The sequence below is a fragment of the Nesoenas mayeri genome (genome assembly GCF_963082525.1).
Source record: "Nesoenas mayeri genome assembly, chromosome: 3".
In the NCBI taxonomy this organism is placed as follows: domain Eukaryota; kingdom Metazoa; phylum Chordata; class Aves; order Columbiformes; family Columbidae; genus Nesoenas; species Nesoenas mayeri.
In genome coordinates, this window is record NC_137544.1 from 27,502,932 (window position 1) to 27,524,021 (window position 21,090).

Genomic DNA, 21,090 nt, shown 5'->3' on the forward strand with positions numbered 1-21,090 from the left:
ATCTAGCAAACCAGTAGAGGGAAAATAAAAAGGTAATTCTTTACTTAAACTGAGATTTTGTTTTAAAACTTTCTGATTTTATGACTCACTCTAGCAACAGAGCAAATTGTAAATAATTTCATTTAGTATTATATAATTATATATATAATAAATATCCCATCTCTTTTATTTATAGACAAATCTATCCTTATTCAATAATATCTTAGGAAAATTATTAAACAGAGTCTATTCTTCAGAAAACATCGTATTGATTTCTGTCCCCCACTGAAAAAAGGAGAGTTCATTATTTCCATGTGTCATCACTCCAACTTCACTGGATCTCCCAATCTAAGTAACTTGGAAAATTTCTTCCTTGCCTAACTATTGTTTGGGGTTTTTTTTTCAGAACGTGCAATTTTGATGTATTTGAAATCTGATAAAACCAGACTTTTTTTTATCTTGAATGTGAAGTGTCATACAGTTAAATAATTTAACTCAGCATTTTGGCTATAAGCTTATCTGTTATTTCAAATCCATTAGATTTAGACTAATTTTCCTGTTGATAGACCAGAAGAAACACCCAAAATCAGATTTACCCAAATAAGAATTTAATTTCTAGAAAGAACAATAGGAAAGAAATCATTAAAGCTATATATTTGAAGTGACTTGGGTTCCTTCATCTTGAACATACAGTAGTGGTTTGAGGAGTTGATGAGGTAGTAACTTGATGGTTTTTTTTCCTAATTCACATGAAGAGAAAATTCTTACCAAAAATCAAAGGATTTCCAGAAAAAAAAATCATGACAGTAAGCAATGGTGTAAGTTACACTTGTTTGGGTGTTTGATCCTAAGTCCTTTCAGTACCTCAGACTCTCTGAGAGCTGGGCGTTGCCATGCAAATGACAAACTTGCCCATCAAGCCTCTAAACTGTGGCTTTTGTTTTTCAGCAACAAGATCATTTCAGATGTGTGTTTGCTTATTTTTTTCTAATAACCCACTCTTTTCTCTTAATTGATGTATCTGAAATACAACGTTCAAATGGTAAATTGTGAAATCTTTATGAACAAGCCCTATGTATTTTCATGCAAGTTTCAAATTGAGCAGCTACTAAAGCTGAAAAATGAGCAAGTCAGTAACAAATAGTCTTCTGAGTATTTTTTTTTGGTCTACCTTAGCTGGAATTCACATATGATGAAAGCAAAAAAAGGGGTTCTGTGGTTAAGCAAAAAGAATCAATAAACACAAGACACTGCATCACTGTTTCAGGAGAAATTCTGAGGGCATTAGAAGTATCTGCTGCATAGAGGAGTGTGTGTAAATGAGAGGCTGTTTTTATGCGGGCTGCTGAGGTTTAAAATAATTATCTCAGAAACTATCATTGCTGAACTATCAAATAATGCTATTATCTGTTTTTAGATCTCTGTCTTACAGAGATCAAGAGAGGCTTGTATCTCTTTGACAGAGTTCGAAACACAAGACAGCTGTTGCTAATCACAGCCTTTGATTTTATTTTCCTGTTGTCTGCACTGTCTATTTCAGAAATCAGACCATAGACACTTGAGTAGAGACAATTTTGTAGTACTTACTCTGCAACTTCAGGAGCCATTTACCAGCTTGTGTAGCCTTCTGTGTTCAGTTAACTTTTGCCAAAACCTTGCTGGTTTTGACTCTGCAGATGTCAATGAAGGGGTCTGCCCTCACTGAAGCTTAACCTAGAGACCACATTAAACCTTTAGGTCAAGGGTTCCCTTGGAGTAATTTGTATTTCTACATGTAGCTAAAATAAGAGCGAATGTCTTCAAAGGATTGATCTCATTCCTAAGTAGAGAATCTGTAAACCATCGACTTTTTTTTTTAACTGGTCGGAATTTTTTTCCAAAATTTTATACTCATGGATACTTTATTCAGATTTACAGAATCTTGCTCACTCAGCACTGCCCGAAAAAGCTTATCAGCAAATAATGAATGAATAATTTAAAATAACGCTTTTTCAAATATAAACGTCTCTCAGGTTATATCCTACAGCAATTCTCTTAACTGTATGTAAGTACAGGTTTGATCAAGTGGTCTTATTACCATATTCTGCTAAATATATAAAACTATTGTTTGTTTGTTTGCTTTCTACCCAATTACTACTTTTTTTGGTTATTTATAAAGCAATCTGAAGCACCCACTGTGTACTAATTTTGACTATCCTAAAGTATACAATCCATCAAGAAAAAAAATTACACTAGACCACAGAAATCAGCAGATTAATACAAATGGCAAATGCAACCCTTGAAAGGCAGTTACTAGATGGTAGCAGGAAACCTGCAGTTCTGGGAATAATTCCATGCCAAGCACGGAATATTGCTAGGAAATCAATTACAGAAACTTTCCAAGACTGCATTTTGCATTACTGAATAAGTATTTCACTTCCATCGAACAGATCTTTTTTGTTTCACTGCTCAAAACCTGTAGAGATGCTTTGTATTTTTTACTACTCATTAATATAACAAGCTCATTAAAGTAAATGAAGCTTAATTTAATCATATTTGGGCACTATACTGGACAGATTATTGCATTTGTCTTTTAAATAGTTTGTCTTTCATTCTACTATTGTCATCAAATAGTATTCTGAATAATTATCACATTGCCATTATGAAGTAACAGCACTATTACATTCTTATTAAGAACTTCAAGTCACCTATAGCATTTACACAAAATACCACAAATCTAGTCAAAGCACCTCAGGCTATGCAGCAAGAAGGTAACTCCCTATAGCACTGTGTGCATTTCTAAGGTCTTTACCATTGGGATGATGACATTATCTCAGTTTTATATTCACTAGTCAGGAGGCAAATGTCAGCTGGAATCATTTAATCTCATTTTTTTACACCTTTCATTTTGCTTGATAGGCTTTTTCCACATTGTAATTTATTGCTCTTACTGATGAAGTATAGAGCACAAAGCTGTGAGTGTAATCAAGGCTAATGGTGAACCAAACACCATGTGATAATAAATCAGCAAGAAAAAAATACTGTAGAGATAAATGCAGATGTTTACCATTTGAGTTTGAATACTATTAAAACAACTGTTTAGGTAAACTATAAAACTGTAAGCAACAACCAAAAAAATATCAATAGTATCTTTTGTCCTTTTGTAAACTAAAACTTCAGACAACCAGGTAAATTTGGGGCTCTTTTGCAATAAAAAATACATTTTTAATCACAGTATGTAGCAGTGAAGAGAACAAAACATAATCTGAAGAAAGTAGGTGGAAAAAAGACATCTGAATTATATAAACAGGGGCCTACATTTTCAAAGACAAAGCTCCCAGTAATCCTGCCACTTTATCTTTTAAAGCTACACCAGAGAAAATCTGGCAACTCCTACATGAAGAAGCTGTAGCACAATCACGTTGACTTTTCTGAGTTACTGAAATGTCTTTACTTTATTCTGATAGAACTTTGTTGTTGTTTTTAACTGGTCTTTTATTTTCTAAAAATACAGTACCTGTGAAAAAGCAACTACTCTGTTTTCCCGAAAATAAGACCTACCCTGAATACAGGCCCTAGCATGTTTTTTTCAGGATTTTTGAGGATGCTCAAAATATAAGCCCCACTCCAAAAATAAGCCCTAGATACAGTTCATTAAAAAGTCAATTTAAATAGTGCCCAGGCAGCTATACATGTAAAAAAGAAAGCATCTTCTAGAGCAAAAATTAATATAAGATCCTGTCTTACTTTCAAGGGAACAGGATATAAGAAAACACCTCAAGAGGTTGCCCAAGGACAGCTACAAAACCTACTTGAAGTAAAAAAAAATCTCATTCACTTCAATAGCTTTTGTGAAAGGCCTTGAGACAAAATTTAGAACACGTAATAGCTAATAATGGGTAAATTCAAATAGGAGTTTCTATTCTAGTTTTTGTGAGGTTTTTGTTTATTTTGTTTTGTATTTAAAAATTGCAAGCCTGCATAGTAAGTGTCAATAAAAATGGTTAAGTGTATGATCTTTTCATCCTTCTAATAAGATTAAAGAACTGTTAGACTATATTTACAGTACCTTTGGATATTGTTTGACAGGGATCAGAACTCTTTCTGACAGCTTTATGTTTTTGTTGCTGATAACATCAAGATATTTCTTTTCTTCATCTTCCTTCTTGCCTTCAGAACCCTGAAATTTTTCAATTTCTGAAAAATATTAAAAAAGAGAGCAATCAGTGACATGATATTATCATCCTCAGAAAATTTAAACTTACACATTATAATACAGACTATGCACTGAACACCTCTGCTATCTGCACTCATCTAACATGTAATGTTATCTTTGAAAAAACCTGGACTGTCACCAGCACTGCAGAGACAGAGGTGACAGTTCACAGGTCACACTCCAAGATTCCTCCTCAGCTGAAACCGAAGCCAAATCATCTCAGTAGGAGCAGGAATAGATGAGGCTTATGATTATGTCTATCAGTCTTTTGAAGAGGATCAAATCATCATAGCTTGATGCTATTTTATAAATGTGACCTGCCAGAATCAAGTCACATTCTGCATAAAATGGCTAACTTTCAGTAAGAGTAGTACAAAACTGAAGACACTTCTTGATGTTACAGACCTAAATTCAAATATTTCTGAATTATGTAAAGGCTCAAATGCCTCTGTTATAAGCTTCATTAAAACCTCTCAGAGAACAAACCTAGAAGAATAGAGATGGGGAACACCTTCCCTAATTTAGGATGAAAAAGTTAAACAATTACTAAACACATCTGGAGGACAAGTTTCATTTTTCTAAAATACTTTAATATACCTGGAAAAAATGTGGTGAGCTGCACTGAGTGGGAGCAAGAATCCATTAAGCATGAGCTTACCAAGGAAATATTCTGCACTAAAATACTTGGCTCAGACAGGTTTAAAAGATAGAAAGTACATTTACGATATTTGTAACAAAATTTTACAAAGGTCTGTGTGACAGGGTTGCAGAGTGGAGAAACAAAGGTGAATAAAGGAGGGAAAAGTGTTGCAAGTGCAGTCAGTATTGGAATGAGACGAATGAATGAATGAATGAATGAATAAATTAATTTCTCAGAGGCATTGTGAACACCAGTAAGCAAGGCAATTCTCAAAGACAAGTGAGGAAAGTTATCTATTTGTACACATAAAATAAACTAAAATGATAGAATCTGTTAGATTTGAAAAGACCCTTAAGATCATCGAGTCCAATGGTCAACCTAACACTGCCAAGTCCATCACCATGTCCCTAAGCACTACATCAACGCATCTTTTAAACACCTCCAGGGATGGTGACTCAAGCACTTCCCTTGGTAGCCTATTCCAACATCTGAAAACAGTTTCTGTGAAGAAGTTTTTCCTAATATCCAATTTATAACCTGAAGCCATTTTTTCTTGGCCTATCTCTTGTTGCTTGGGAGAAGAGACCAACACCCACATCCCTACAACCTTATTTCACTTGTAGAGAGCAAGAAGGTCTCCCCCCAGCCTCCTTTTCTCCAGGCTAAACAGCCCCACCTCCCTCAGCTGCTTCTGACCAGACTTGTGCTCCAGACCCCTCAGCAGCTTCATTGCCCTTCTCTGAACTCTCTCCAGCACATCAATGTCTTTCTGGCAGTGACGGGCCCAGAACTGAACACAGGATTCAAGGTGCAGCTTCAGCAGTGCCAGGTACAGGGGGACGATCACTTTCCTGGTCCTGCTGGCCACACTGTTTCTGATGCAGGCCAGGACCCTGTTGGCCTTAAATGACATTAAACTCTTTCTCTTAAGGCAGCATTGAAGAGACATGGAAGACTGCGTGGTCACTAGGCAAGACGGAGGAGACCTAAAGCTGGGAAAAAACAGCTCCCCTACCAAACTCACGCAAGCCCCTCTGATCTCCGCTTCCCAGTCTTGCATTTGCTTTTTGACTGAGAGCACATAGAAGTTCTGCAATAAAAGTGGTATCTTTGCTCAAGGGAATGGAAAACTACTTCAGCTGGACTTTTCAGTTGTCACTACTGTGTGAACAAGAGTGCAGGGCAGAGAGAATCTGCTGCACGAGGACACTGGCAAGGGCCCTGGGTGCTCAGGCCGCTGCTGCTCAGAGGCCAGGACCCGCTTTCCTGCCTTCTCAGTTCTGCCGGCACGTGTCCCGTTTGCAGCGCGAGAAGGCGTCGGAGGAGGACTTGCCAAGAGATGGCACCTCTTCCCCTGCGCCAGCACCAGCCAGGAGCCCCAGGACACGCCACTGGATGCTTCTGACGACCTAATGTGCCCAATCTGCCAGGACAGCATTCATGACGAAGCTTCCGTGAGCTGGTGCGGGCACCTTTTCTGCTACGCCTGCATTTTGGAGTGGTCCCGCAGAACAGCCGTGTGCCCCCTCTGCCGGTGGCCTTTCTACTACAACTACTGCAAGGCGGGAGATGTTACCTACGTGGTGTATGACTTCGAGCCCAGCACCAGCTCCGCCAGCCACGCTCGAGAAGGGACACCTGGGCCCCGCTCTGCGGAAAGGAACAGGCATCATTCCCCTGGCCGCCAGCCCCACAGCGACCGTGGCGGTGGCCGCGCCGAGGCCCCAGAGAGGGGCCGAAGCAGGTCCCCGAGGCGGCACGACGATGGCCCCAGCAGGGTTCAGCACGCCCGGGGCTACGACCCCTCGAGCAGCAGCAGGCGGCCGCAGAGCAGGGCTCAAGACACTGCTCGTAACACTGCTCGTGACGAGGGCCGAGCTCCAAGGCCTGAACGGGACGTCCCAGTCGCCTCCGGGAGGAGCGACCGCCATGAGCGGGGAGGCCGGCTTTCCGTCAGGGAACGGCAGGCAGCAAGGAGCCGATCCCGGCACAGGTCCCGCAGCCCTTGGTGCCAAACGTGGCGGGAGCAGTGTTGTGTAGGAAGCCCAAAAGTCAATTTTAGGCAGACAACAAGTTCTAAAGCAGACTTTATTGTAGCTTTAAAAGTGTAACAAATAAAACTACTAGAAACAGTGTTTATACAATTATTTAGCACTCTGAGAACATAAAATACAGGTTCATGTATCAGTTGAGGAGATTCCTGGGATACAGCAACATAAGAATGATGAGGATCCACAATGTGCACTCATACATTCACAAGAGACAGAACCAGAGGCCTCTCACTTCAGAGTACCCACAAGAAATAATCTCTCGCCTGTGTTAGGTGAGGGTCACAATTGCCTGAGTTAGGCAAGGAATCATTCAAGGATATATCCAGTAAATTACCACTCACCAAAGGAGGAGGTGAGGCACTCTCAGTCCTGAGAAGTCTCCTTAGACAGCGTCCCAGTCTAAGGGGAAGCTCCAGTTCACAGACCCGCTGCTCCGAGAAGACCACTCAAAGGGGATCTTCGGCGGGGACCCCATTTTATAGCCTGGTCAGATGTGGCTGTGGGCATTACAACATGGCCCAGAAGCTTCTCCGCTTCTCTGGGCACCGAGGACCCTGTTAACTGACCGAGCGTCCCATCTCTCCTGCCTCACCAGCTGGTGGAGGTGAAGTCACCCTGACGCGGTGTAAGGGACAATGACTGACAGCACCTTGGTACCACCCTAGGTGTGTATGTGGGAACAGGCACAGTGGGACACAAAAGGTGCTAAAGAGCAATCAACTGCCATGTTGAAGGCTCCAGATCTCAGGGGGATGTGCAACTGCCACACAATCCACCTCATGACCACAGTCATGATCTGACAGGCTACTTTGGAGTGGTAATGCAGTCATCCCTTGCCTCCAAACTCAAAAGGGGGCATTCTGTTGGTGAGTTTTAATGCCCACTGTGGATCTTCATACCTTAAGTGTAATTTTTTTGTTATACATTATCATTACAATTCAACATACTAATAAAAATAGAATGATGCAAATTACAACAATTACAGTTGTTACCAAAAACTAGAAGAGGCTGGTTAACCATCCTGATAAGGAAAACAAATGCACTGAAAGTTTTTTCACCAGTTAGTCCCCAGTACAGCAACAATTGTTCCTGAGTCCTCTGTTATTTTCCTTGTAGTAGTTCTTGTAATGACACCCAGATGCTTGGAGTGTACATACAGCTTACTGTACATACCTTTTTCCTTCAACAGGATCAAGTGCAATATGACCTGGCTTTGGACAATCCTTCTGTTTTCATGCAGCTGATGATTTATGGAGTCTATGCAATGTCATGCATAGAGTTCATTAGTGTTTCCAGTTGCAGGCTTTGCCTCCTGAATGGCCCTGTTGGTGTCACCCTGGTGTGACTCTCATTCCAAAGACTGACTCTAACCACCACCCACTCTCAGCTGGAGCTTTTTCCACCCTGTCCATATGTCCCTTGGTAGGAGTGGCAGGATTGTCCATCTTCCTTGTGTCCTGCAAGAGAACACAACAACAGGCCTCGGTCCCCTGGAACCAGGCTTTTGGAGTTAGAAGTCTCGGATTATCCACTGGACACTAATGTGGTGGGTTTTCCATTTTCACCAAGGGCCTCCCAAGCATATAAGTCTCTAGGTTTTGCTAAAGTCATGGGCACAATACCAGTGGGAGGTAGTTTCACCATAACATGCCGTCTCACTTGTGTTATTACTGGAGGCTGGTCTTTTCCTTTGTTTGCTATAAAGTCATTGGCTGTTAGTGGCCTCTCAGGACAAGATACCCAGATTTTGGGGCTTTCATTTTGCTGCACTTGGCAGGGGACATTATGGAGTGCAGGTTGTTTAAACTGCATCAGCCCAGGACCAAACTAAAAGCAGTTTCTACCCCGCAACTCCAAATTAAAAAAAAAAACCTGTAAACTTACACATTCCAGCAACCAAGTATGTGCATAGGGCATTGGCAAGAACTCACTTAGCAGGCTGGGGAGGCCCGAGGTCCCAATCTGCGGCTTTTAGTTTTATATCTCATTTCATTCCCCTCGCAGGTTTTAAAAGGGTTGATGTTCCGTTACTCCTCAGTGTGTGGGAGGCAATTGCCGGCATTCTGCTTGTGTTCTGGGCTTTCCCCTTCAACAATTCCACCAGCTCCCATATACGCTCAGTGGAAAGCTTGTGCAGCAGCACTCGGGGCAGGCCCAAGGCCACAGGTTGCCTCATGCCACCAGTCCAACCGGCCATGGAAGGGCTCAGATTCCCAGGACGGGGGGGCCGTCTGGGGAGAGGCTTGCGGCTGGTTTGCCAGACCCTCCTTCTCCTGTCTGTGCCACCACCCAGGTCCGCCCATCCCATTTCACACCTATAGGTGACTATATCATGCAGGATTTCAGCCCAGGTTAATACACGCGCAGATGGATTTCAGGAGGTTTGCTTGTTATGCTCAATAGCCTCCTGAATTCCCTCCCTGAGGGACTGGAGATGTATCTTTAAAATGTCCAGCAGTCCTCTGAGGAGCAGCTGAAGGTGGGGTGGATTTACCAGTGAAGCCATGCGGATTCCTTGCCGCTCTCTCTCAAAAATTGCTGGTATACAAGCAACCTTTTGAACGCCCTCAGCCAGCTCTGAAAATCCTCTTCTCCTAATGGTGACGGGCTCCCCACGTTCCTTGGGATCCACGCCACCAGGCCAGTAAACCACAGGAGATGTTATGGGCTGATCACCAACCAGACCATCACTTAAAAACACGCCACATCCCCAAAGTCTGCACTTCGCACGTTATTCAAAAATATGCAATTCTCCACCGCTGGCCCGTAAGTCAAACACAAAAAGATATTCAGTTTCTCTTTCACCCTGTTTCTGTAAGAATTTAGCTTGAAATTCACAGAGCTGGGGACCTGCTACTAGTGAAAGAAATGATACTACTTTACAACTAAACTGCTCCTCCTAAGAATTGCACAGAAAAGCTCAGGGCTTGTGCCTTGTGGCTGTGGCCCCCAAAAGCATTGTGATGTCCCCAGAGAGTCATTGTGACCCGCATGACACCAGGCCTTTTAAGGCCCGGGGCAGCCCTGAAGGGCCAAAGCCTTGGCCTCATCCGCCAGGGAGAGACGTCTGCAGGTGGGCGACCAAAAGAACCCCATCCTGAAGGCTTCCTTCGGAGGGCAGAGAGGATCTGCTGCACGAGGACATTGGCAAGCGCCCCGGGTGCTGGTCCCGACCTGCCGCACCCCCACGCTCAGGCCGCTGCTGCTCAGAGGCCAGGACCCGCTTTCCTGCCTTCTCAGTTCTGCCGGCACGTGTCCCGTTTGCAGCGCGAGATGGTGTCGGAGGAGGACTCGCCGAGTGATGGCACCTCTTCCCCTGCTGCCAGCACCAGCCAGGAGCCCCAGGACACGCCACTGGATGCTTCTGACGACCTAATGTGCCCAATCTGCCAGGACAGCATTCATGACGAAGCTTCCGTGAGCTGGTGCGGGCACCTTTTCTGCTACGCCTGCATTTTGGAGTGGTCCCGCAGAACAGCCGTGTGCCCCCTCTGCCGGTGGCCATTCTACTACATCTACCGCAAAGTGGGAGATGATACCTACGTGGTGTACGAGGTCAAGCCCAGCACCAGCTCTGCCAGCCATGCTCGAGAAGGGACACCTGGGCCCCGCTCCGCGGAAAGGAACAGGCATCATTCCCCTGGCCGCCAGCCCCGCAGCGACCGTGGCGGTGGCCGCGCCGAGGCCCCAGAGAGGGGCCGAAGCAGGTCCCCGAGGCGGCACGACGATGGCCCCAGCAGGGTTCAGCACGCCCGGGGCTACGACCCCTCGAGCAGCAGCAGGCGGCCGCAGAGCAGGGCTCAAGACACTGCTCGTAACACTGCTCGTGACGAGGGCCGAGCTCCAAGGCCTGAACGGGACGTCCCAGTCGCCTCCGGGAGGAGCGACCGCCATGAGCGGGGAGGCCAGCTTTCCGTCAGGGAACGGCAGGCAGCAAGGAGCCGATCCCGGCACAGGTCCCGCAGCCCTTGGCGCCAAACGTGGCGGGAGCAGGAGAGGAGGAGGGATCACCGTCAGAGGCGAGCTCTAAGCCCTGAAGAGCAAGTCCCAGCTTATCCCAGCTGGAGCAACCGCCATCAGTGGGAAGCAGGAACCTCTGTCAGGGAACGGCAGGCAACAAGCAGCCGATCCCGGCAGATCTCCGGCAGCCCTGACCGCCCAACACGCTGGGAGCAGCCAAGGAGGAGGGATCTCTATGAGAGCCCTGCTCTAAGCCCCGAACAGCAAGTCCCAGCTTCTTCTGGGAGAACAGAACACCGTAGATGGGAAGGCCAAGTTTCCATCAGGGAACGGCAGGCCACAAGCAGCCGATCCCGGCACAGGTCCCGCAGCCCTTGGCGCCAAACGTGGCGGGAGCGGGAAAGGAGGAGGGACCACCGCCAGGGGCGAGCTCTAAGCCCTGAGGAGCAAGTCCCAGCTTCCTCCAGGCGGAGCGACCGCCGTCAGCGGGAAGGCCGAGGTTCCACCAGGGATCGGCAGGCGACAAGGAGCCGATCCCGGCACAGGTCCCGCGGCTCCTGGCGCCAAATATCGCGTGACCAGGAAAGGAGGAGGGACCATGAAGAGGGGCGAGCTCTAAGCCCCGAACAGCAAGTCTCAGCTTATTCCAGGCAGAGCGACCGCCGTCAGCGGGAAGGCCGAGGTTCCACCAGGGAACGGCAGGCGACAAGGAGCCGATCCCGGCACAGGTCCCGCAGCTCCTGGCACCAAACATCGCGGGAGCAGGAAAGGAGGAGGGACCACCGCCAGGGGCGAGCTCTAAGCCCCGAACATCAAGTCCCAGCTTCCTCCAGGCGGAGCGACCGCCGTCAGCGGGAAGGCCGAGGTTCCGCCAGGGATTGGCAGGCGACAAGGAGCCGATCCCGGCGGAGGTCCCGCAGCCCTGCCTGGCGCAGCGCTTGGTAGCACACCCTACCAATTAGGGTACTACTGTATGCCCTGCTACTAGTGCTCCACAGAAACAATACCGCTTTACACCTAAACTGCTCCTCCTAACAACTGCAAAAATGGCAAATCCAACTATAAAGCTCAGGGCCAAGGATCTACTCTCCATTACGGGACACGTCTGAAAATCCAAATGGACTCTTGCAAGGCCTCATAGGTTTATAACGACAACAGGACAGAAACTCGGGTCCTGCTTTTCTCATACTGTTCTGTGTTACACTTGTCTATAAAATAAAATGCTGTGTTGAACATTTGATGTGAGTGTGTCGTTTCTGCTTTTATTGCATTTCCATAGGATGATCAGCTGAAGATTCGGTCGCTTTTTCTCCTTTCTGCCCTGGCACCAATGACACCAGTGGCTTTGTAGAAAACCTCTTGTCCTTCCACATCACCTGTTTCTCCACACTTTACTCCCAGTGTCCCCCAGAATCAGTTCTCCCCTTACTGATCCGAGCCACGACTTTGTTGGCCTTCCACCACTCTGTCGCAATGAGACTTCCTAGAATGCTTGTCCAAATGGAATGGCTAGTAGCATTCCTTGGAAAAGTTTACTTTCTTCTTCTTCCTCCCTAGAGATTTTAAATATAACTCCTGAAGCCTTTAGAGAGAAATTTGCCTCCATGCTACGCACTGTACAGATCTTCACCTTTAATGCCCGCAGAGGGAGTACATGCTACAGACTCTTCAGGCCATGTGCAAAGATTCTCCAAGTCAATAATAAAAAATGGTGTCCCATGAACGTTCTAATTTCAAGTGTGACTGGTAGGAAGAGGAATTTTCTTAAAAGAGAGACGTTGTACAATAGATTAATTACTGGACCAAGACAAATAGTATTAAATTTCTGTCTCACACTGAAGTTGCCCTCTACTCTGCCCTCTTTGTGTCAGTGCATGACTAGGACCACCACAGATCAGAAGGAGTAGGATGCTGTCAGGAAGATATTCAGATTGGGATCAAGCTGCCGACTTGCTGGCTCACGGCACTGAGGTGCAGCAAGTTGCCTCAGTTACAAATTGTAACCTGCAGACCAACTGGAAGAACTTACGCTCACATGGAACACACACTATGAAAACGTAACCAACATATTTAGATTTTAAAACTGCATGTTTACAAATGCAACCTTTATGCATTTTGTGTTTATGGAAAGACAGAGGTATTCTAGGACTTGGGGAGCAATGTAAAAACAAGGTCCAGGATCAGCAGTATTCTTCCTCAACAGAACATTTTCAACAACATTCATTTCAGGCAAAAAGCGAAGAGAAAGCAGCATTCCTTGAGAAGAAACTTCACACATTTTCCACCCACTTTTGCTCTGAGCTAACTAAATTAAAGCAGAGAGACAGAGACATATTCAATTACCTCCTACAGTACTGTCAATCCCCAGCCACGATTCATTCTTGCCTTTCATCAGTAACACAGAATTCTCACACTTGCTTCTTTATAATACACATGTATCTCACCCCTCTTAACTGGAAGAGAACATGCATATGACAGCCACACAAAAGAGGTCACCAATAGAGAAGAGTCACAGAGTGAAGGCATTTTTAACTTTTTTTAGAGGTAGTCTTCAATATGAAAATTGATCTTCAGCTCTCTCCGGACATGAAGCTGTAAAATTCTGGAAATACTGCCAGCCCATTCATGATTTTTTTTTTGAGAGGACTATCCTCTTTTTCCTTCTCTTCACTAATTTAGCATGAAATGGAACAGCTGAGTGAGTACCTCTTAGTTTTTTTAAAACTATCTGCTTCACTCTTACAGTGCCAGTAAAATGATGTTAATTATAGTTCATTTCAAAGTACTTGACACCTATTTTAAAACTTGTCACAAATATATTTTTTCCATTAAAATTAGGCATCCCACAGCAAAAACATCCTTTTGCTACACTTAAAAGTCATGTCAAAACTCATCAAAATGAACGTTCTTGTCAGCCTGTCCAACCTACCAAAAAATGAAATCCACAACACATCCCTTTCTGCTGTCAACATTTGCCTCCCCCTTAAAGGAATCCTGTAAGCCTACCTCCCATCTCCTCTAGCTGGCTTTTCTCATTCTTGTGTCTGCAGTACTGGCTTCATTAAAGAAGCATGAGCTTCTTTTACAAGGTCATGCCCTTTTAAGTAGTGATAGGTTTCCATTAATGGGAGTGATTTCCAAATAGGGAATATCCCCAACCTCTTGCCTGTGTGTAGTAGTATGATGTATAGCAAGGTTATCCAGTACTCTGAGACGTGCACTTTTTCTTCAGGTGAACGGAAAAATGTTTGAATTGAAAGAGGAAGAATGAGCCAATGCCAGTAAAAAATAATAATTACTACATTGCTGTAATCTCTGTTTTAAAAAGAGCTTTTTCAATTAAAGATCATTTAAAAATTACACAGTTGGAACCCTAAATGCCTGCAATATTAAGATCACACAAAATCCCAGTGTATTTCTAACATAGCAAATAACTAAAAATATACATGAAGGCACGTTTTCTAAGGTGTTTCAGTTTTAATCAAACAAAGGGCTATTGGATTTTGAGAGAAAATTTAAAAAAAATAAAATAAAGAAGAAGCAGATGGCTCAATAAAAGCAGTTGCACAAATTAAAGTGAAGTTAATTCATGAGAAGGGAACATCCTAAGAGGTTCCCAGTCATGAAAAGGACATCCAAACCCCTAAGGAGAGGTAATTTAAAAGTAAAAGAAAAGTCACTCAGTGTCTAGTAGGAGTTGGAAGAGATTATCAGGACAGCGCAATCAGCCACAAGCTCTGAAAAATTAGTCAGTGGCCCACCGCATTCACCCAGAAACACAGGCATCTGTTAACAACATTCCTTCACTCTGTGTACACATACTCAATTAACTCACACAGCTAGTCTGATGATTAAGGGAGGATAAAGGAGTCATTCTCATTACAACAGACACAAGTAAGACAAAACCTCTGTTACTGATGAATTTAATACCTGTGAAAAAAAAACCTGTGGGTCAAATCTCAAATCTGCGAGCGGAGGAGGAACAAGCTAGACCAACTCAATGTGAGTGATAACGCATTGTTCAACTTTATTGCCGTTAACAACACATACTTATAGAGGTTACAGTAATTATGCATACTTGTCACCTGCTGATTGGCTCAAGTCCAAAGGATACATTTGCCTTGACTCTCCTACCTGTGGCTAGCTGGCCGCCTGAGTTTCGCGCCTTTTCAACTCCCCCCTCCCTGGAGTTGTTTACAAGACTTGCCAAGGTCACAGTGTCCTTGCTGTTCCCTCATGATCAGCAGTCTCTGCTGAGGCCTATTGAGGCATGGTTATGCTAAGCTCCTAAAACATGTCAAACCATTAACTTCTCAGAACACAACTGTTATTAGAACAAACTCTGATTGTGCAACTGCTCCATGGATTCACGTCCTTTATCTTTAAGCCACTCCCTAACACAAATCTACATGTCCATGTTATCTATTGCTGACAGATATGAACTGTATTGGTCTACACTCAAAATAACCAGAAGCTTTGTAACTGTATTAACTGAAGCTGAAATACTTTGGCTCTCAGGCAAGAAAAATGGCTTTTAAAATAATGTTGGGAAAGAATTCTAAAATACAAGTCAAAAAGGAATGACAGAGGCCTGTAAAATCAGGAATGGTAAGAGAAAGAACAGGAAAATGGGTATTCATTGCTTTTCAGGAGGGGAAAGCATCAATTTGACATGTTGCAGATTGCAAAGAAACAAAAAAAGTACTTTTACTTACAATGTGTAATTACATTGTGGAACTACTGAAAGTATCCTTATTGATAAAATCAAGTATTTTACAGATTTTTCTCTTATTAAGATTCCATGATGTCCCGTAAGACAAGATATCCTACTGAAGGTCTTTTCAAGTTGGACGCATCTAAAGATGCAGTGTCCATTAAAAGTTTCATTCATACTGCAGGCTTTTTTTCATTGTTGCTCCTAACAACCATCATCCTCTATGAAGTTGGCTATTTTACAACATGTAGAGGAAACGTAGGGAAGTGATCATGCTCCTCAGTCAGTATTTACTAAACCATATCTAAAAGGCTGGGTCCAGATTTGCCTCCTTCTTCCCCAGAACAGGAAGGACATTGACAAAGTGGAGTTCAGCAGAGGCCACTGCAGATGGCTGGGCTGGAGTACCTGACCTGTGAGAGGAGGCTGAGGAAACTGGACCTGTTTATTGTGGATAAGAGACAGCTTTGGGGAACCTAACAGCAGCTCCTCAGTGCCTATCTGAAGACAGAGTCGGTCTTTTCACCGCAGTCTGTAATGGGGATGAGAGACAACAAGGAAAAAGTGAAACAAAGGTTTCTACTGGGCAAAACTTTTTCATCAGGAGGACAGCCCAGCAGTGCTGCAGGCTGCCCAGAGTTGATGTGCCATCTCTTCCACGGGAAGTTTTCAAGATCCACCTGGATAAATCCCTGAGTGACCCAGTCTGACCCCATAGCTGGCTGTACTTTGAGCAGGAGGTTGGACTAGAGACCTCCTGAATTTCCTTCACACCTGAACACCCTGTGATCCTATAAATGCAATACCTTTCAGACCTATACTGTCAAATTTGCTTGAAGTTATCCAAAATATTTAAATGTTACTGCAGATGAAGTTAGAAGAGAACACAGAAACAGAATGATCACATAATCCCTGTATCCTTATGAAACTTTTAAACAAAATTTACCACATTAGTGGAGTCTTTCCCCAGTAAAAATAACAAGCAGCAATCATTCAAGGTCAGTATCAGCACATGCAGTATAAAGAAAATATCTGGGATGCATTTTGAGTGCAACGGCCTGCTGAATACAGTTGTTGAAAAAATTAAAGACAGCAATGTAAGCTACAATATATTATTTTTTATTGCTGTTGGGAGAACATTCCTATTGAAAGGACTGAATAATTACAACATTGATGAAATATATTTTTTATCAAATTGTTAAAAAGAGAGCAAGCCACCAGGTAAGATTTTAAAGACTAAGGGTCTTTCAAAAGTGCCTTTGAAGTCCAATGTATCTTTCTTTGTGGAGCTTCCCTGCATAGGCTGTGAGGCAAGTTTGATGTTGGCATCTGTTGTATTGCTAGAATGATGGGGTGCAGTTCACTAAGTAGCTGAACTCAGTACAGTTCTCCCTTCTTACCTTCAGAGCAGCTTAGATGATATTATGAATATGCCACCCGTTAGATGAAAGGCAAACTTGAAAGCTGCTGAAATATTTTTTATTTAATTCTAGTTTTCTTTCATCTGAGAATGAAACTACTCATAAAAAGAGGAGGTAGAGACCATGAAGATCTAGTCAGACTAGAAAAAAAGAGAAAGCAAAACCCACCAAAAATATCAAGAGTGTATCTATTTCTGAACATATCTCTAGGCATCCTGCACTGCAATGATGCGTAAGAAAAATGAAGTAGTTCTTTGTCAACAAAGATTTTTGTAGCTTCTACTGTGTTAAAGTCCATTCAACAAGGCACTTTAAGACATGCTGAAGTGCTCTCCTAGATTGATCTGAAAACATCAATGCTGTATTTGTATGGTGCGGACCAGAGAAGTAGGGGTGAAAGATGAATCAATCAATGAAGGCACCAGTAAGTCCCCCAGTGAGATGTTCATTAGCTATCCCTGACTATCTGAAAGCTGATGGTATTCGTGAGAGGGTGGCTCTGCCTAGCTGAAACAACTAGCAAAAAGGAAGCTTTTCTGCCTCTTCACCATTTCTGGAAAGAAGGAAACACTTTCTATCTTCAGTGCTGGAACTTTTTAGTGATAAAAATGTGTGCTATTCTGTCCTCAGAGCAAGAGAGAGATGAACAGCAGGTTGTTGTTTTTTTTTTTTTCTTTGCTGGTCTTCCTTAGCTTTTTAGGGTTTTTTCTGTATTGTAAGGTAGAATAGCTACAGAATAAGACTGACATCTGGAAGTACACAGTATTGGAAATTATGAAAAGATGCTACTTACTGAAGGTAAGAACCAGTATAAAATTTTGCTTGGAGTTCAGGCTTCTCATGACCTCTCTTGGTTTTCCAGTTAGCAATGCCACTAATGAGCTAATAACCTCTGCTCACATAGTTATCCTAAAGGAGTCTACAAACCTCCAGAACAGTAGTTTCCACTCAGGATGTGATTTCAGATCTTGGGCTCAGAAAGTCGACTGTATCTGAAAGAGTGACATGAAAACTGAAGTTCACTGGGGAAGAGATGATGAAACTCAAGTAAATGTGAGGAATTGCTGAGAGGTGGAAGAGACTGAAGAGTGTCTCAGAATAAGACCTTTGTTTCCTAGTGTTCTGTCAGCAAACAGAAAAGATTGGCTCTGACTGCTATACAGACAAGAAAATACTCTGTGTGTGTACACACACTCATATATAAAAAGAATCGTTATATATAAAATAAATATACTTTTTATTCAAAAGTAGAAGAAGGAAATAAAAGATTCGGTGCTGGTATATATGATCATATATATCATATCTACCTCTCCACAATGACATCTGTTAAACAGTCATTGCTTCATCACAAATGGATTCTTTTACAGCAAAGTTGCATCCAGGTGCTCATTAACACCATACAGTCAACACACACATTAAGTTTGTTTCTGGCAAATGTCAAGTTTAGTGATGTTCAGAGATGCACTAAATGTTACCAGGATTTCATAATTCATCCAGAAGATCACACCGTTTCCTATCACAATGGAATATTAGCGATCTGCTTCTGTTGCAGTACATTTTAATTTACCTTATTTCAGACCGAGAGCGACAATTACAAATAATACCTTTTGGATAAATTGATATTTTAATTGAAGGACTGAACCAGTGGTAACTAACAGCAGAAATGTGTGTAAGCCTTCACTCACAAACCCTCTGGGGAGCATGTCTTTGCTTCGAACTTCCACTTTGAAGTCTGTACAAACAGATCCTTGCTCCAGAGAATCGGTAATGTACACTAAAAGATGATCAACCTTCCATTACTGCCTCTTCAGGAGAAATTGTCAGAAAAGTCCAAAAATATATGGTTTATGCAGAAACATAAATTTACGCACTTACATATCTGCAGTGGAAACCGAGGAAGCTGAAGTTGAGAAAATTAGTAAAATTTAGGATATTTTATTGTCTAAAGTCTCCTGTGGATTTTTCTGCAGATTTTTCAATTAATTTCACAGAACACACTCATGCCCACACCACACTCATTCGGTTTTACTCATTCATACTACTCTTCAAGCCATGTCTAAGTATCAAATGCTAAAATACTGATCTACAGACATGAGAGGAGACATGCTACCACTCCTATTCAGTTTAATGAAACAGTCATAACATGAGGATATAGAAACCAGCCCAGTAATCACTCCAGAAGTAGGTACAAGTGCTAGTTGTAACAGCAACTACATTTTAGTGTTAGTTAAGTGATCCTGAGTGTTCTTGGCTACCATTTATCTATGCAGGAAAGACCACTTGGCAACTGAAGCAAGATTCGGGGCATTCTTATGATTGAACATAAACCAAGCGTCACGGAGGCACCCCGAGGTTAGTTTAAGGGACAATAGGGTCCAAAACAACTTTTATTAAACCGTTGAGAAACAGGGGTTTAACACTTCAAAAGTGACTTAAATACAGGTTCGGATATCAGTTGAGGAAAATTATTAAGGGGCAGTAACTAATAATTCAGGCGGTCCACAGAGTGCATGCACGTGGCTTCACCCAAACCAATGCCGGAGCCGTCCCTGAGTCCGGGCAGAGTACACATTTGCCTGAACACGGTGTGGGATTATTTTAAGGAGATACACGTACCCATAGTGAGTACGGAAAGTGTACACTTGCGATTCTGCAAGGTTAAATTTATAATACACTTGCAATCCTGCGAGGGTTAATTTACTTACACGTGCAAATGTGCACGGAATATTACACGTGCTTATGTGGAAGCACGGGAGGAAAATACACTCACGATTGTGCAAGGAAATAATTTATACACGTGCTCGTATTGAGCATGGAAAGTTACACGTGCATATGTGCACAGAAAGTAAATACACTTGCAGTCCTGCGAGGAGAAGTTTTACTCACAGCTGTGGCGGCGAGGCAAGCGCAGTCTCCATCCCGGGGAGGGGGCTCTCGGCAGCAGCATCTTGCTTGTGCTACGAGAGACCCACGACAATGGGCAGAGTCTCGACGAGAGTCCCGTTTTTATGATGCCTGATCAGATCTGACTGTGGGCATTCCAGAAGCTTCTCTGCACCCCCACACTGGCTGTGGGTGCCCCTGAAGCCTCCAAACATCCCCCACACTGGCCGCAGGTGCACAGCGGCTCACTGGCGCCTCGGCACCCCCTTCTCCTAATGGCCCTGGCCAGGGTGCTCTGGGGCCAAACAAAAGAAGCTGTTAGCCTCAAGTAGCAGAGAGAGAGGCAGATGTGCCCACTCCTTCCATACTGAAGGAGGGAGGGGGAGAGAGGGGGGTTTGCATCCTGCCACAGCAAGGATCTACAAGCTATTCAACAAAAAAACAAGAAACCTGAGTCCTGCCTGGAAATGGGACTCTTTATGGCAAATTTAGAAAATTTCAAGCAATAGAACTTGTATTAATAGGAAAGAAAACACGTCAGCAGCAGGTAATGTGATTTCATTATAGCAGGTTATTTCACACAAGGAATTAAAACTCATCCGAGAGTGGTATCACAGCCTGATATTGCAGCACATTCTTCATAGGCCTGTCACCTTGCCTTAAGAGTACTTGTTTTAATTGTGGAGGTCACAGCAATAAACTAAAACATACAGATGTCAAGGAGACTTGTTTAATTTTCTGCAAATATCCTTCAATTCCTCCATTTCTAGGAATCAGTTTTAATAGGTGAAAAAGACCTGTTTTAACCTGCCTGCAACCCACTTTGTCACTGCTAAATATGAAAGCCTGTTATCTTGTTAAAGGGAAGAAAGGGGTTCAGGATAATGTTTTCAAACAATATGAGTACCCTGTATGCTCCTGGCATATATCCAAAAATCAGTTATGAGAAGCCTTCCTTTTTTTTTTTTTTCTTTTCCACTAGATCCTTTGCTTCCTATTCAATAAAACCATATACAAAACCTTTGAGAGTTAAGATCCATGTCAGCAGCTGTACTAGCCAGACAGTATGGATACACATGCCAAGAATAAACATATCACAGACATGTTTACTAACAAAGACCGGTTATTATAGATGAAACTGAACCCAGAGTACGCAGGAGCGCTGACAGTCACAGAACTTGGCAAGCAACCTGAAAAGCTCCCAACAGCAGTGACACCGGCTTGTGATGAATCTACACACCTGCTTA

At 43.3% G+C, this 21,090-nt stretch overlaps 1 protein-coding gene across 1 annotated transcript in view; it reads right to left on the reverse strand.

Moving 5' to 3' along the window:
* KHDRBS2 (KH RNA binding domain containing, signal transduction associated 2) overlaps positions 1-21,090 on the reverse strand; it is a gene marked incomplete at both ends in the record, with an annotated part of 323,724 nt that overhangs the window by 248,441 nt on the left and 54,193 nt on the right. The window contains one exon of the mRNA XM_080343013.1: positions 4,028-4,155. Coding sequence (XP_080199139.1) covers positions 4,028-4,155 — 128 coding nt within the window. The remainder of the gene's footprint in view (positions 1-4,027; positions 4,156-21,090) is intronic.